The 11,481-nt window shown below is 51.3% G+C and overlaps 7 protein-coding genes across 7 annotated transcripts; 4 read left to right on the top strand and 3 right to left on the bottom strand.

The window, feature by feature from the left end:
* The first annotated feature begins 22 nt into the window (after positions 1–22).
* On the top strand, positions 23–841 carry V1518DRAFT_418550 (uncharacterized protein). Its single transcript, XM_066904567.1, has 3 exons — positions 23–505; positions 566–640; positions 692–841. Exons 1-3 carry the CDS (start codon positions 92–94, stop codon positions 785–787), a joined length of 585 nt encoding a protein of 194 aa, XP_066758685.1. The 5' UTR covers positions 23–91; the 3' UTR covers positions 788–841.
* On the bottom strand, positions 779–2,350 carry V1518DRAFT_418548 (methyltransferase-domain-containing protein). The gene has a single exon (XM_066904566.1). It carries the CDS (start codon positions 2,303–2,305, stop codon positions 824–826), a length of 1,482 nt encoding a protein of 493 aa, XP_066758684.1. The 5' UTR covers positions 2,306–2,350; the 3' UTR covers positions 779–823.
* V1518DRAFT_418547 (uncharacterized protein) lies at positions 2,333–4,050 on the bottom strand. Its single transcript, XM_066904565.1, has one exon. The coding sequence runs from the start codon at positions 3,937–3,939 to the stop codon at positions 2,503–2,505; it is 1,437 nt and encodes a 478-aa protein (XP_066758683.1). The 5' UTR covers positions 3,940–4,050; the 3' UTR covers positions 2,333–2,502.
* Positions 4,051–4,760: 710 nt separating this feature from the next.
* Positions 4,761–6,413, top strand: V1518DRAFT_418543 (pyridoxal phosphate-dependent transferase). The gene is made up of 2 exons (XM_066904564.1): positions 4,761–5,046; positions 5,103–6,413. Exons 1-2 carry the CDS (start codon positions 4,849–4,851, stop codon positions 6,357–6,359), a joined length of 1,455 nt encoding a protein of 484 aa, XP_066758682.1. The 5' UTR covers positions 4,761–4,848; the 3' UTR covers positions 6,360–6,413.
* A 35-nt stretch (positions 6,414–6,448) lies between these two features.
* On the top strand, positions 6,449–7,495 carry V1518DRAFT_418540 (uncharacterized protein). Its single transcript, XM_066904563.1, has 2 exons — positions 6,449–6,949; positions 7,009–7,495. Exons 1-2 carry the CDS (start codon positions 6,563–6,565, stop codon positions 7,087–7,089), a joined length of 468 nt encoding a protein of 155 aa, XP_066758681.1. The 5' UTR covers positions 6,449–6,562; the 3' UTR covers positions 7,090–7,495.
* V1518DRAFT_418538 (ubiquitin-conjugating enzyme/RWD-like protein) lies at positions 7,496–8,705 on the top strand. The gene is made up of 3 exons (XM_066904562.1): positions 7,496–7,677; positions 7,761–8,135; positions 8,189–8,705. Exons 1-3 carry the CDS (start codon positions 7,643–7,645, stop codon positions 8,250–8,252), a joined length of 474 nt encoding a protein of 157 aa, XP_066758680.1. The 5' UTR covers positions 7,496–7,642; the 3' UTR covers positions 8,253–8,705.
* A 213-nt stretch (positions 8,706–8,918) lies between these two features.
* V1518DRAFT_452094 (uncharacterized protein) lies at positions 8,919–11,097 on the bottom strand (the record flags this gene model as incomplete). The annotated part of the gene is made up of 5 exons (XM_066906520.1): positions 10,574–11,097; positions 10,244–10,516; positions 9,825–10,195; positions 9,558–9,769; positions 8,919–9,420 (listed from the first exon to the last, which is right to left on the bottom strand). Exons 1-5 carry the CDS (start codon positions 10,866–10,868, stop codon positions 8,919–8,921), a joined length of 1,653 nt encoding a protein of 550 aa, XP_066758679.1. The 5' UTR covers positions 10,869–11,097.
* Positions 11,098–11,481: the final 384 nt, after the last annotated feature.

The following is an 11,481-nucleotide window of genomic DNA, read 5'->3' as shown; positions in this document are numbered from 1 at the left end:
TTTAATGAGGTGTCGGTTTTGGCGCACATGGAGACCGCGCGACTAGCTGGAATCCTGGAGTAAATGGCAGTATCGAACGACGAGAGCAAGCATGAGTAGCAGACAACTTTACAATGTGGCATTTGCCAACTTACAGTATTGCCGTATACGGAGCTTTTCGTCGATAGGCCTACTTCGCAACGCAACAACTCCCTCGCAACCACCATCCAACCCCACAACTCGTCCTCCCGTATCACCGCCTGCACAGCCTGCTGCTGACGCGGTAACGTCGAAGAAACGACACCGACGAGTTGTATTTGAAGATGAAGTCGACGAGCGACCCGAGTGGATGAAAGCGCTCGGCCAGCGGATGACGAAAATCAAGTACGCGTACTATCGGCAGACAAAGAAGCACCCGTTCCTATTTTATGGACTTCCATTCATGACGTGTCTTGTCGTTGGGTCATTTTATTTGCAAGAGTTTACCGAGATTCGGTATAAGACTTATGATGACTCGCATATTGTGGTAGGTGCTGTGATGTGCTGTGTACACAAGTGACATTGGTGCTGAATGATCTGCAAATAGACGGAGGACGGCGCGGTTAAGCCGATTCGACGGACTGGAGCTACACTACCTGCAGAATCCAGGGAACAGTACTATGTGAGTCTGCATTCCCAATGCCGTGACGCGTGCGTGCTAACGATGCCATAGGAACGGAATCTGAAGTTGCTCAAATCAGAGGCATCGGACGACTACGATATGAAGCGCATCGAGCGCCGACCAAACGAGCCGCCGGCATCATGGTAGTGTAAATATTTAATGCATTAGATGTACATATGTGAATCACCGCCTTTTGTATAAGCATGGTTTCAGCAATGGTCCATTTATCTTCACACTTCCGGACTTGTCCTCATGTTCGTAAACTTGCATACTGGCCAGATTCTCTTCTTCGGCGGGTTCCTTCCGTCTCGACTTCTTGTCGTGTTTCTTCTTGCTCGCCGACGCTACTGCTGCCGCAGCAACTTCTAGCTTGCGCTGGGATAATGGCTTGAAGAAATCGAATCTGATAAACATGGTATTAGAAATGTCGGTGTCGGTGTGTATAAACCCAAGCGCTTTCACCGCTTCCACAAACGCGGCGCCGTCGCGATCTGAAAACCGTGACTTGATCTCGGCAATCCATAACTGACCGCGCGGCTTCAAAATACGGTTCGCCTCCTTGATGAAATCCAAAAAATTCGTGCCCATTATGGACAAGCAGAATATAACGATATGTACGCTTTCTTCGTGAAGTGGAACATTGCCGATATCGGCAACCGTGACGCGCTCGTTCGATTTTGATAAATCGAAGCTGCGGACGACAATGCCGCCTCTCTTGCCCTTGGTCGATACGCGTCGCGAGATCTCGGCGTCACCGCAGCCCATGTCCGCGATATAAGTAACTCCATCCCTATCCGAAGGTAGCTGTAATCTCTTGTTATCGCCACCACGAAGTTTTCCAACCTTCGACGCCGCTAGTATCCTATCGATATAGATATTGACAGGATTCTCAGGCCACGACTCCACCTGCTTTCTGAATCCCTCATGATACTCATAGTATAGTTCAGGTTGATTCTTGATCAATGCAGAAGCCTCGGACGATGTCGTGGTGTAAAGCTTCTCGTTGATCCAACGGAAACGAGAGCCGGCGAGCTTCTCCTTCATCTTCTGCTGCAGCGGCGTCAGCTTTGACGCCACAGCAGGAGGCGCTGCACGTGGTTTCTCGGCATGAGAATCGTTGTCGCGCTTTCTCTTTGAGTTCTTCTTGCTCACGGTATCGTTGAGTGTGGGCTTGGACGGCGCAATATATCCCTCGCTGTTGTCCTTTTTCTCCGTCTTTAACTTCTTTTCGGGCTTCGAGATATCGGAAGATCTTTCTGCGACCTTCTTTGTCAGGTTCTCTGAATCTTTGGAAAACTGTGAATCGTAGAGTGCTTGCAAGTCACCGCTGGACACCTTCTCGCTGCTCAACTGTGTCTTTGACTTCTTCATTGTCTCTTCTGCCCATTGTCTCTTTTCTTCTTCTTCTTCTTCTTCTTCTTCTTCTTCTTCTTCTTCTTCTTCTTCTTCTTCCATAGCGTCATTACCATCGCTTCCTTCAGCGTTTTCAGAAATTTGTGTCAGCGCAGACTCGCGCTTCGGTCCACGATTCCTGTGCCTTTTGTTCTGGGGTTTAGCAGAAATTTTCGACTGTGCAGCTCGTTCTCGCCTGCTCTTCATTTGCTGGCTCCCGCTATATACGGGAGTCGCGGAGACGTTCCAGCCGTCTACTTCAAACAAAGACATTCTCGTCTCGTGTCCTGGAATGAGAGTGGCAGCAACTAAAATTCTTGGAAGAAGGGTGGAGTTTTTCGAGGTTCGCAACCCTAAACCAAAGCCCACCAGTCCGCGAACAAACCCTTCACACACTGACAATAATATTCACAAAGACCTTGATTAACCTATATAAACCCGCTGACATTAACCTATACTCATAATGACGCCTAAAAGCTATTTGCTGTGACATGTACTTGATTCCTCAACACCATCTCCTCTGATACCTCCAACATCCGCGACAACCGCTTCAAATCCTTCAACTCATTCAAAGTGATCTCTCTCTCTACATCCGACGAAAGCACCGACGAGTCCTCGACTAAACGCAACAACACCAATCGTGAAAACAAACTAAGAGACTTATTCAAACAACTCGATAGCCATTGCAGTTCCAGGCCAGTCGCTACAGCTGGCATCGATGTGCCTGCGAGCGCCATTTGCCTGGACCTGCTGCTTCTCAGATGGGAGAGCAGGCGTGCCGATTGGAAATTCGTCCCCGTCGTCGAGATCCTCGATTGTTGTAATGAGTGTCGAGAAAGTTGTCGGGAGCTTTGATGTCGTTGTAAATGGAGAAGACGTCGAACTTGATGAACTCGACGAAGTAGCCGACTCGGATTCAGGTTTTTCAGAGAGGCAAACTGATTCGGAGGCCCATTCGGTAAATATGTCTCCAGCGTCGTCATCATCGAAGAGGGTGAAGTCGTTCTCGGCGATGTCGCTAGGGAGCGGCACTGAGGAAAGAACTCGGTCCACATCATTCGCAAATGATGCAATGTCAAACCACAAAGAATCGAGGTTTTGAGCACATAGAAAATCATCATCGCTGCCAGATTTGCCTCCAAGGGGCTCGAGGCGTTCCGGAACTTGAAAAGACGCTGCAGGCCCAATAATGACACCATCGCTGCTGGATGATGCATCGTTTTCAAGTCCATTCCGTCTCGAGCGTCTGGAGTAGTCGACAGCTCCGATATCATATCTGCAGCACCTGGCATGTCTGTGTCGAAGAGTAGTGAGGGATCGTCGCGTAAGACTTCCGGCGATGCGGGGGATTGATTGTGCAGAAGAGAGTCCGAGGACGACGGTTCCGTAACCTCGAGCTTTATGTGATCGTAATTCTCGACGGGTGGTGCAGGCTCGCGTTTGGCGAAGTCCATCACGTCGCCTGATATCTCTGGATCGGTAGCTAACGAGAGGTGGTCGCGCTGAAAACTGCTCATTTGGGACCTCATTTCCACTAACTGCGCTGATAGCTCGTCTAGCTTCGATCGCAGAAGCGAGTTCTCGATCTCGACTGTAGACAGGCGATCCAGCACGATCTTGTTTTCGGCGGAGAGGTTAAGGTTGATCGACTCAAGCTCCTCGAGCTGCTTGCGCTTCTTTTCACGCGAGCTCTGTGCGGCCTGTCGGTTGCGTAGAATTCGCTCCACCCGGCGCTGCTCCTTCTCTATGGCAGTCTTGGCGCGTTTGCGGGGTGGCAGTGTGCCGGGGGGAAGTGGGAGCGTAAGGGAGTCCTGGCGTTTCCGGGAGGAAGACTGTGGAAACGGAGAGAGAGACTCCCCGCCGAGGGACTCGTCCATATCGGAACAGTCACTGGGCGACTCTGCCATCGTTGCTAGTGAGCGCGGGGAGGAGGAAGTCAATGGAAGAGGTGAACACGCGGGTAGTATTCGCCCCGGCCAGCGGGGGTGCGATATAGAGACCGCCAGAGACGGCGCGCTGAAGGGGGCGAAGAAGACACGTAGCGGCCACGCTGGCTCTTAAGTGTGGCGTTCAACTGTGAGTTGTGATGTGTGAGCTCTGGATCACGTACGCTTACCCGGCTGCCCAGACCGGCGCAGTACGCACGTTCACTGATCATGGCCCCAGACTGGTCGCCTCGAAGAGCTCGAACAGTGCAGAAGAGGCTCGAGTGACTAGACACCTGCGCGTCCGCGCTGTTTATAGAGCTGGCTGGTACAGAAAATTCTTTTTAAATTCGCCAGGGATTATAGCTTCTGTTCCTTGGGTCGCTTCCGTCCTTCCGTTTGCTGTCGTCTAGCTTCGGTCCACTTCTACAGTCATCGCGACGGCGCAGGCAGCGGTGTTTAACAAGTTCACCCTAAGTCAAATGACAGCCCGTTTAAATGGAAGCCTATTCTCTGCAGAGCAGTCGCAGTTTCGGCTCTGAGATGTGCAACGGAAGCGTGAGTGTGAAGATCTTCGTGGCTGCGTCCGCTACGGGAACATCCATACGCGAGACGCATCTGCAGCAGCAGAGATCACGGACAAATTGCAGTCTTGTAATCACAGAGAATCCTCTCTGAGCTTTCTTGATCTCCCTGCCTTCTGTATACCGATCCCCTTGACATCACATGCAGCACAAGTATGAGTCAGCTTGAATGGAGTCATAAAATCGCGAAAGGCGAAATATTTCCGAACATTCCTAACCTTAAACCTCTCCACTTGTACCGATCATCACCAACCACCACGACCTCTATCTCTTCAATACATCCTCCAGCCGCCTCTATTCTCAACCGATGCAGTTGAAAATCGGCCGACAGAACATATTGCGTAGTGGGCACTTGTCCCGTTGCCTGTCCGCAAGCACCGCGCGGTTTGCAGTGGCCTGGCCAAGCCCGCTCCAACACTGGCTAAGCGGGCCTGCTGCGCGCTCATTGCTTACGTCACGGTTCGCCAGCTCTGCTGCTACGAGCAAAGTCGAGGCTGAGCCAGAGGTGAGTTGTTGACGTGCGTTTGTGCTACACGTGCCGTGGTCTAACAGTCACGCGAGAATATTATCACAAATCCAGATCCGGCAGCCGACAGCAAATCGGCTGAATATATTCGCACCTACGAGCCAAACTGCCTTACCACGTACGCGCGGCCCGGCATCGTTCTCACCGACGGCAAGGGCTGTTATGTGAAGGACATTGAAGGTCGGAAATACCTCGATTTCTCAGCCGGCATCGCGGTGACTGCACTTGGTCACGCGAACGAGGAAATAGCGAAAATCGTCTACGACCAGGCTATGAAGACGATCCACACCTCGAACCTGTACTACAACGAATGGACCGGCCGTCTGTGTAAGCTCCTCATCGAGCGTACGCTAGCTACCGACGGCATGGCCTCTGCGTCGCGTGTGTTTGTCGGCAACTCTGGATCCGAAGCGAATGAAGCCGCGCTGAAGTTTGCGCGTAAGTACGGCAAGACAGGACCCAAGGGGTCACCAGAAAAGACAGAAGTTGTTTCTTTCCACCGCTCATTCCATGGCCGGACATTTGGCAGTCTGTCTGCCACCCCGAATCTCAAGTACCAAAAGCCCTTCGCGCCAATGGTACCTGGGTTCAAGTACGCGACATTCAACGACGTCGGAAGCCTGGATTTGATCACCAAGAATACATGCGGTGTTATCATCGAGCCTATTCAGGGCGAGGGCGGTATCTTTCCTGCCTCCCAAGAGTTCATGGAGGCCCTGCGGAAGAAGTGCGACGAGGTCGACGCAATCCTGATATTCGATGAGATCCAGTGCGGACTTGGCCGGACTGGTTTCCTGTGGGCACATGAGGCATTCGGACCGCTTGCACAGCCTGATATCATGACAACCGCAAAGGCACTGGGCAACGGTATCCCTATCGGCGCCGCTATTGTCTCCGAGAAGGTTGCCGAGGTCATCAAGATCGGCGACCACGGCACTACCTTCGGCGGCAACCCCTTCGCCACACGCGTCGCGCACTACGTGGTGGAGCAGCTGTCCACCCCTGAGTTCCTGGACTCAGTCAAACACAAGGCCGAGCTTTTCCGCGCCGGACTGGAGCAGCTCAAGGAGAAGTATCCAACCATCGCGACCGAGATCCGCGGATCCGGGCTGATGTGGGGCGTCCAGCTGAACCAGGATCCCACACCCGTCGTCGACGCCGCAAGACTGCGTGGTCTGCTTGTGATCACGGCCGGCGAGAATACCCTACGGATCGTGCCGCCATTAGTAATTAAGGAAGAGGAGATTCTCGAGGGTCTTGAGATACTAGAGAGCGCTATTGCCAGCTTGTAGGAGATATAGATAGCTGTATGTTATTACCTAAGTCAATACATGTATCAATCTCAATTCGCAGAGTACATGAACTCGTAGATGCCGGCCAGGTTGCGGGTAGCTGGACTGGCCGGCGGGACTTCGGGTTCCAACTCAAAGCGCGCCCGAGTCGGAAGCAACTCTCCGCGAACTCCACAACCGATCACCAACACGCATACAGCATCATGAGGCAAGCAACGATCCTTCCCCGTATCTTCGCCGCCGGCGCCAAACTTCACACGCAGACCACCATCTTGGCACGACATTCGACGCCTCTACGGCTACCTGCCATCCAGCAACACCGAGCCTACGCGGATCTCCTGAAAGCCCGTCCAGGACCCCCGCGTCTCGCGGGCGAGGAGCAAGAAGAGTTTGAGCGTCTTGTGCGCGAAGCAAACTCCGGCTCTTTCACGAAGCAACTTACTCCCGAGGAAGAGCTCGCCGAGATCGAGGCGCTCGAGGCGGCCGAGAAGGAGCGGACGACGAGCATGAAGAAGCTCTCCAGCGACGGGTTTCATCCTGATTATGCCGGTCGTACGATTCCCGAGTTCGAAGGCGAGGTTAATCCCAAGGCATGTGCGCATATATTGTTCTTTGAAAGTGGATGAGAGGGCTAATAAAGTTGTGGTAGACTGGTGAAGTCGGCGGCCCTAAACAGGATCCCCTCCGCCATGGAGACTACAGCTTCAACGGACGAGTCACTGACTTTTAGATAACTAAGAAAACTAATCTGGATTTGTATATATGGCGTTGGGATGGCCATTGGAAGGTTGTTAATCTTCTGCAAATCCGCAGCTCACGATTTTCCAGACTCCGCTTTATAATTACGACTTGGTCACACTGCAAGCTAGTACAGTAGTCTCTGGGTCTGCTCTGAAAGGAATACCAGTCTTTGCATCCAAATGTACTAGAAAACTGGATCCTTTGGTTGTCGAGCTGATGTCAGGCACGTCGGTCGGATTTTTGATCGCCACCGCCAGTGATGATGCACAGTAAAGTAGATATACAGCACAGGCCCCTAGTAAAGCAGCAAGACAGCTTCCATAAGATATCCGAAAACATGAAATGAAGACGGAGTTCGACATAGCGAAAAAACTCGAGAACGCGAACTGCGACAGGTGATCGTGTGAACGCTGGCGATAAACTCTAGCATGCGTTTTCGACGGCGTCGCACTTTTCATCCACGACCTCGCTCATCGCGACGCGTTTATCGACCAATCCTCGCCAGTGCTGCAGATACACACTAGCAGGCCAACATCAGAATAATGTCGCTGTGTCTAAATAGATTACAGGAGGAACGGTATGTTGTTCACGCTACTAGTACAGCGCACGCACAGTCTTCCCATCATTAGCCCCATGCTAACTCCACCACCTCGCTTCTAGGAAGCAATGGCGGAAAAATCACCCATTTGGCTTCTACGCCAAACCCAATAAACTCGCGGACGGCAAACTCGACCTCATGAACTGGTCTGTTGGCATCCCCGGCAAAAAGGGCACGCTCTGGGAAGGTGGCACGTACACGCTTACCATCATCTTCCCCGACGAATACCCCACCAAGCCGCCAAAGTGCAAGTTCTCACCAAATTTCTACCACCCAAATGTGTACCCTTCCGGTACTGTGTGCTTGTCCATCCTGAATGAGGATGAGGCGTGGAAGCCCGCTATTACAATCAAGCAGATATTGCTGGGTATACAGGATTTGCTCGATGATCCGAACCCCGAGTCGCCGGCCCAAGCAGAAGCATTCAATGCGTTCCGGTGAGTTTACACCTCCATTATGTTTTACCTCGTGTTTCTAACATTGAAACCAGTCGCGACAGGGCATCCTACGACAAAAAAGTAAGGCAACAAGCGAAAGACTACGCGACTCAGTAACAAATAAACACCGTCTCGTTTGCCATCACGGATATTTTGAATCATTTTACACGCTGGCGTTTACTTCGGCTTTGTGGTTGTTGCCTCTCTTTGTCTTGTCTTTAACTGAAAGGGCGAGAATACATTTGTAACATATTTGCCAGTTCTCTACTTTTTGAATTACGCTGTTATATCATCTTCCGACTGCTCCCATTACATTATATATATCTGGGTCTGTTGAGGACTGTTGTATCTGTATTGTATTCTCTTATTAGCTGAGTTCAGCTCATTCAGCAAATTTTCATATTTAACACCTTAAGAACACTGTGGTCCCTCTCGCAAGAGCATGAAATTAGACTGCAATGCTGTATTTTTCCCTCAATGCTACAGGAAGAGCCACCTACCTGCTCAAATAAACTACTTGTCGCGAGTGGTCAAGCTTGCCTGAAGCAATATATTGACCATTTTCCTTACACAATTGCAAGTCAGTAGCATCATCAAAATATCGAGACATCTGCAATGCTGTTGTTGAAGGTTGTAATTATACCAGCATAAAAACTAGTTTGCACTACTTTACCAAAAAACAGAGCCACAATGCACAAATACTATTACTTCTCTTGTTGGTGAATAGAGTCAGCAAAGAGAAGACACAATTACAAACATATAAAATCAGATGACAATCCTAAATTACATTCCGGGAGGCGCTGGCATGGATCCTGAAGAGGGCGGCGGTTGCTGTGGTGGCAGCCCTGGCACCGCGCTGGGAGGTGGCGCAGCTCCGGTCACGGCCCCGTCTGACTGCTGCTGTTGCTGCTGCTGCATCTGCGCGTAGTATTGCGCGTAATACTGCTGATAATACTGCACGTAAGCTTCATACCCACCATACGCTGCGTACGGATCTTGGCCAGCTGCAACTGCCGCATAGAAAGCTGTGTAATCCGGCTGCTGCGAACCCGCCTCGGCATCCACGCTCGCAGATCGTTCCGGTGTTGGCGAGCGCCGGTTCCTGTTTCCCCCCTGGTGGTTGTCCCTGCGATTACCGTAGCCACCGCGTTCGCCACCGCCACTACCGTATCGTTGATTGTTCTGACGCGGTGTTGCTTTGAAATTGTTATAACTCTCAGTAACCGTTTTCACCAGATCTCGGGCGAGCGAAACAGCCCTTTCTAAACTTGCCGGATCTTGACCACTGTATGAATTAGCACAATCTAATGTCAGTATCAATCAATAAGAACCGGGTCGCGTGCAATTGCCGGTTTAGCGACTCATGTACCAGCGGTAGATCTAGATAAGAAACCAGCAGACCAAAAACTGGTTTGTACTTACAGAATATGCAGAAACGTAGGCTCATCTGCTTCACGTCCAGTCGCGTTCTCGATGAACTGTGATCCGCGTCCCTTGATCTGCACTCTACAGCCAGTTTCGTTCTGAATGTGCTTCACATTTTGTCCACCGGCACCGACAATTTGTCCGCGAACGTTGAATCCAGGCAGAAAGTCTAAGCCGATAATGACACGGTCTTCAAGCCATCGTTGGCGCTATGATCTAAGTTAAACCAGAAGTCAAAAGTGAAAACGAAGCCAAAATACATACTCTTTGCATCGGAGGCCTGTCAAAGCCGCCGTGACCCTGCTGGCCGTATAGTTGGCCACCAGGACCACCAGGACCAGGACCATGATTAAACCCTGAACCGCTACTATTTCCAAACTGGATTCCGCTTGGAGGCGGAGCGCCCTCGTCAGGCTGAGACGGAGCCAAGTTAGCTAGTCGAGATGTTGTGCCATCAAAGTTCTCTTCGCGTCGCTTTGGTGCGGGTGCATTGTCTTGGGCCATGAGCTCTTCAATCTTCGCAACCGCTTTGTCGAGAGCTTCCACAGTCAAAGCGGTAACGTGGAGGTAGAGCGGTGGTTCCTTGTCAGTTGCCTGCGAAATATCGGGATAGTATCTTCCTCGTGTGGTCACATCTACGATGTCAGATACAACACAGAGCAAATGTAGAAGCGGAAACGTACCAGCACCAGTCTCGGTCTTAATCATAGACTGCGTCTGTCCCTTTGTCAAAGTATATCTGTTCCGCAGGTGATTGATTTCAATATCGCGCGTAAAGTCGCCATCTTCCTCAACAACTAGCCGAGACCGTATGCTAGGCGGGCCTGGCAGGTCACTGCTGTCGTCAGGGCCAGCGGTCGCAGGACTTCTTTCCGCGGGTAGCGGCGGCGTTACGAAATTGCTTGCACCGGCGATTTTTGCTTGAAGTTGGGCATTAATCTTCTCGGCAGTGGCAGCTATAGCAATATGTTAGCCATGGAGGCAAATCAAAATTCGCGCACAGTTGTGTATACCAGCGATGGCAATTGGATCACGTCTTCGCGGTGTATCCTCAGATGACGCTCCACCTCTGTTTGGAGAAATCGACCTCTGCCTACTACTATACTGATCGCGCATGTCCCGCTCTCGGCCGTAGTCGCGGTCACGGCCTCCATCTCGGCCGCGCTCACGGTCTCTGCCGCGATCTCTGCTGTCACGGTCTCTGTCGCGGTCACGGTCGCGGTCGCGGTCATGATCACGGTAACGGTCGCCGCGGTCGCGGTCTCTATCGTAATAACTGTCACGTCGTCGCCCGTCGTCACCGTCCATGATGCCGAGGATGCAAAGTAGCTAGAATGGCTTGGTCGTACGCGTTCGACTTCTGGAATGGGCAGAGAAAAAATGCTGGATAGCTTGCGTGCGTAGTCGACGCCTAACGACATCACGTGCGCTTAGCTCGCCCTTGGTCGGACTATCACGATCTGTTTGGCATCACCGCCTTGCTCGCGACTGGAGCTGTGGTTTTGGCGTTTATGAGCACTTGAAGTGACTACTAATATGAAGTACAATATAGATGACGATTGACTTCAATTTTTGCAGCACGAATCGTGATCGAGGAGGTTGCAGCATAGCAGGCTGAGCAGATAACTGATCATATCCGCATGGCAGGAGTTGCTAATGTTTGTCTGATACTTTGAGTTATATCTGCACTAATTTGGACTGAGCGACGCGAGGCGAAATACTGCACACAGGATAATATAGAAACGCATTAGATCTTGCTGATTCTGGTGAGAGAATGAAGTTGACGCGTTCTGCGAAGTGCTGAGCTACGGCCGCGTCGTGTTTGCTGCTGCTGCTGCTGCTGCTGCAATGAGCGTTTATATATTTTTCAGATTGCCGATGAGACGGACTTGCTGATGCTCTCGATTTGAAGGAAATTATC

Source organism: Limtongia smithiae (genome assembly GCF_038497785.1).
Source record: "Limtongia smithiae strain NRRL Y-17922 unplaced genomic scaffold V1518scaffold_8, whole genome shotgun sequence".
Taxonomy (NCBI): domain Eukaryota; kingdom Fungi; phylum Ascomycota; class Lipomycetes; order Lipomycetales; family Lipomycetaceae; genus Limtongia; species Limtongia smithiae.
This window is presented reverse-complemented; position numbering and strand designations above follow the sequence as displayed.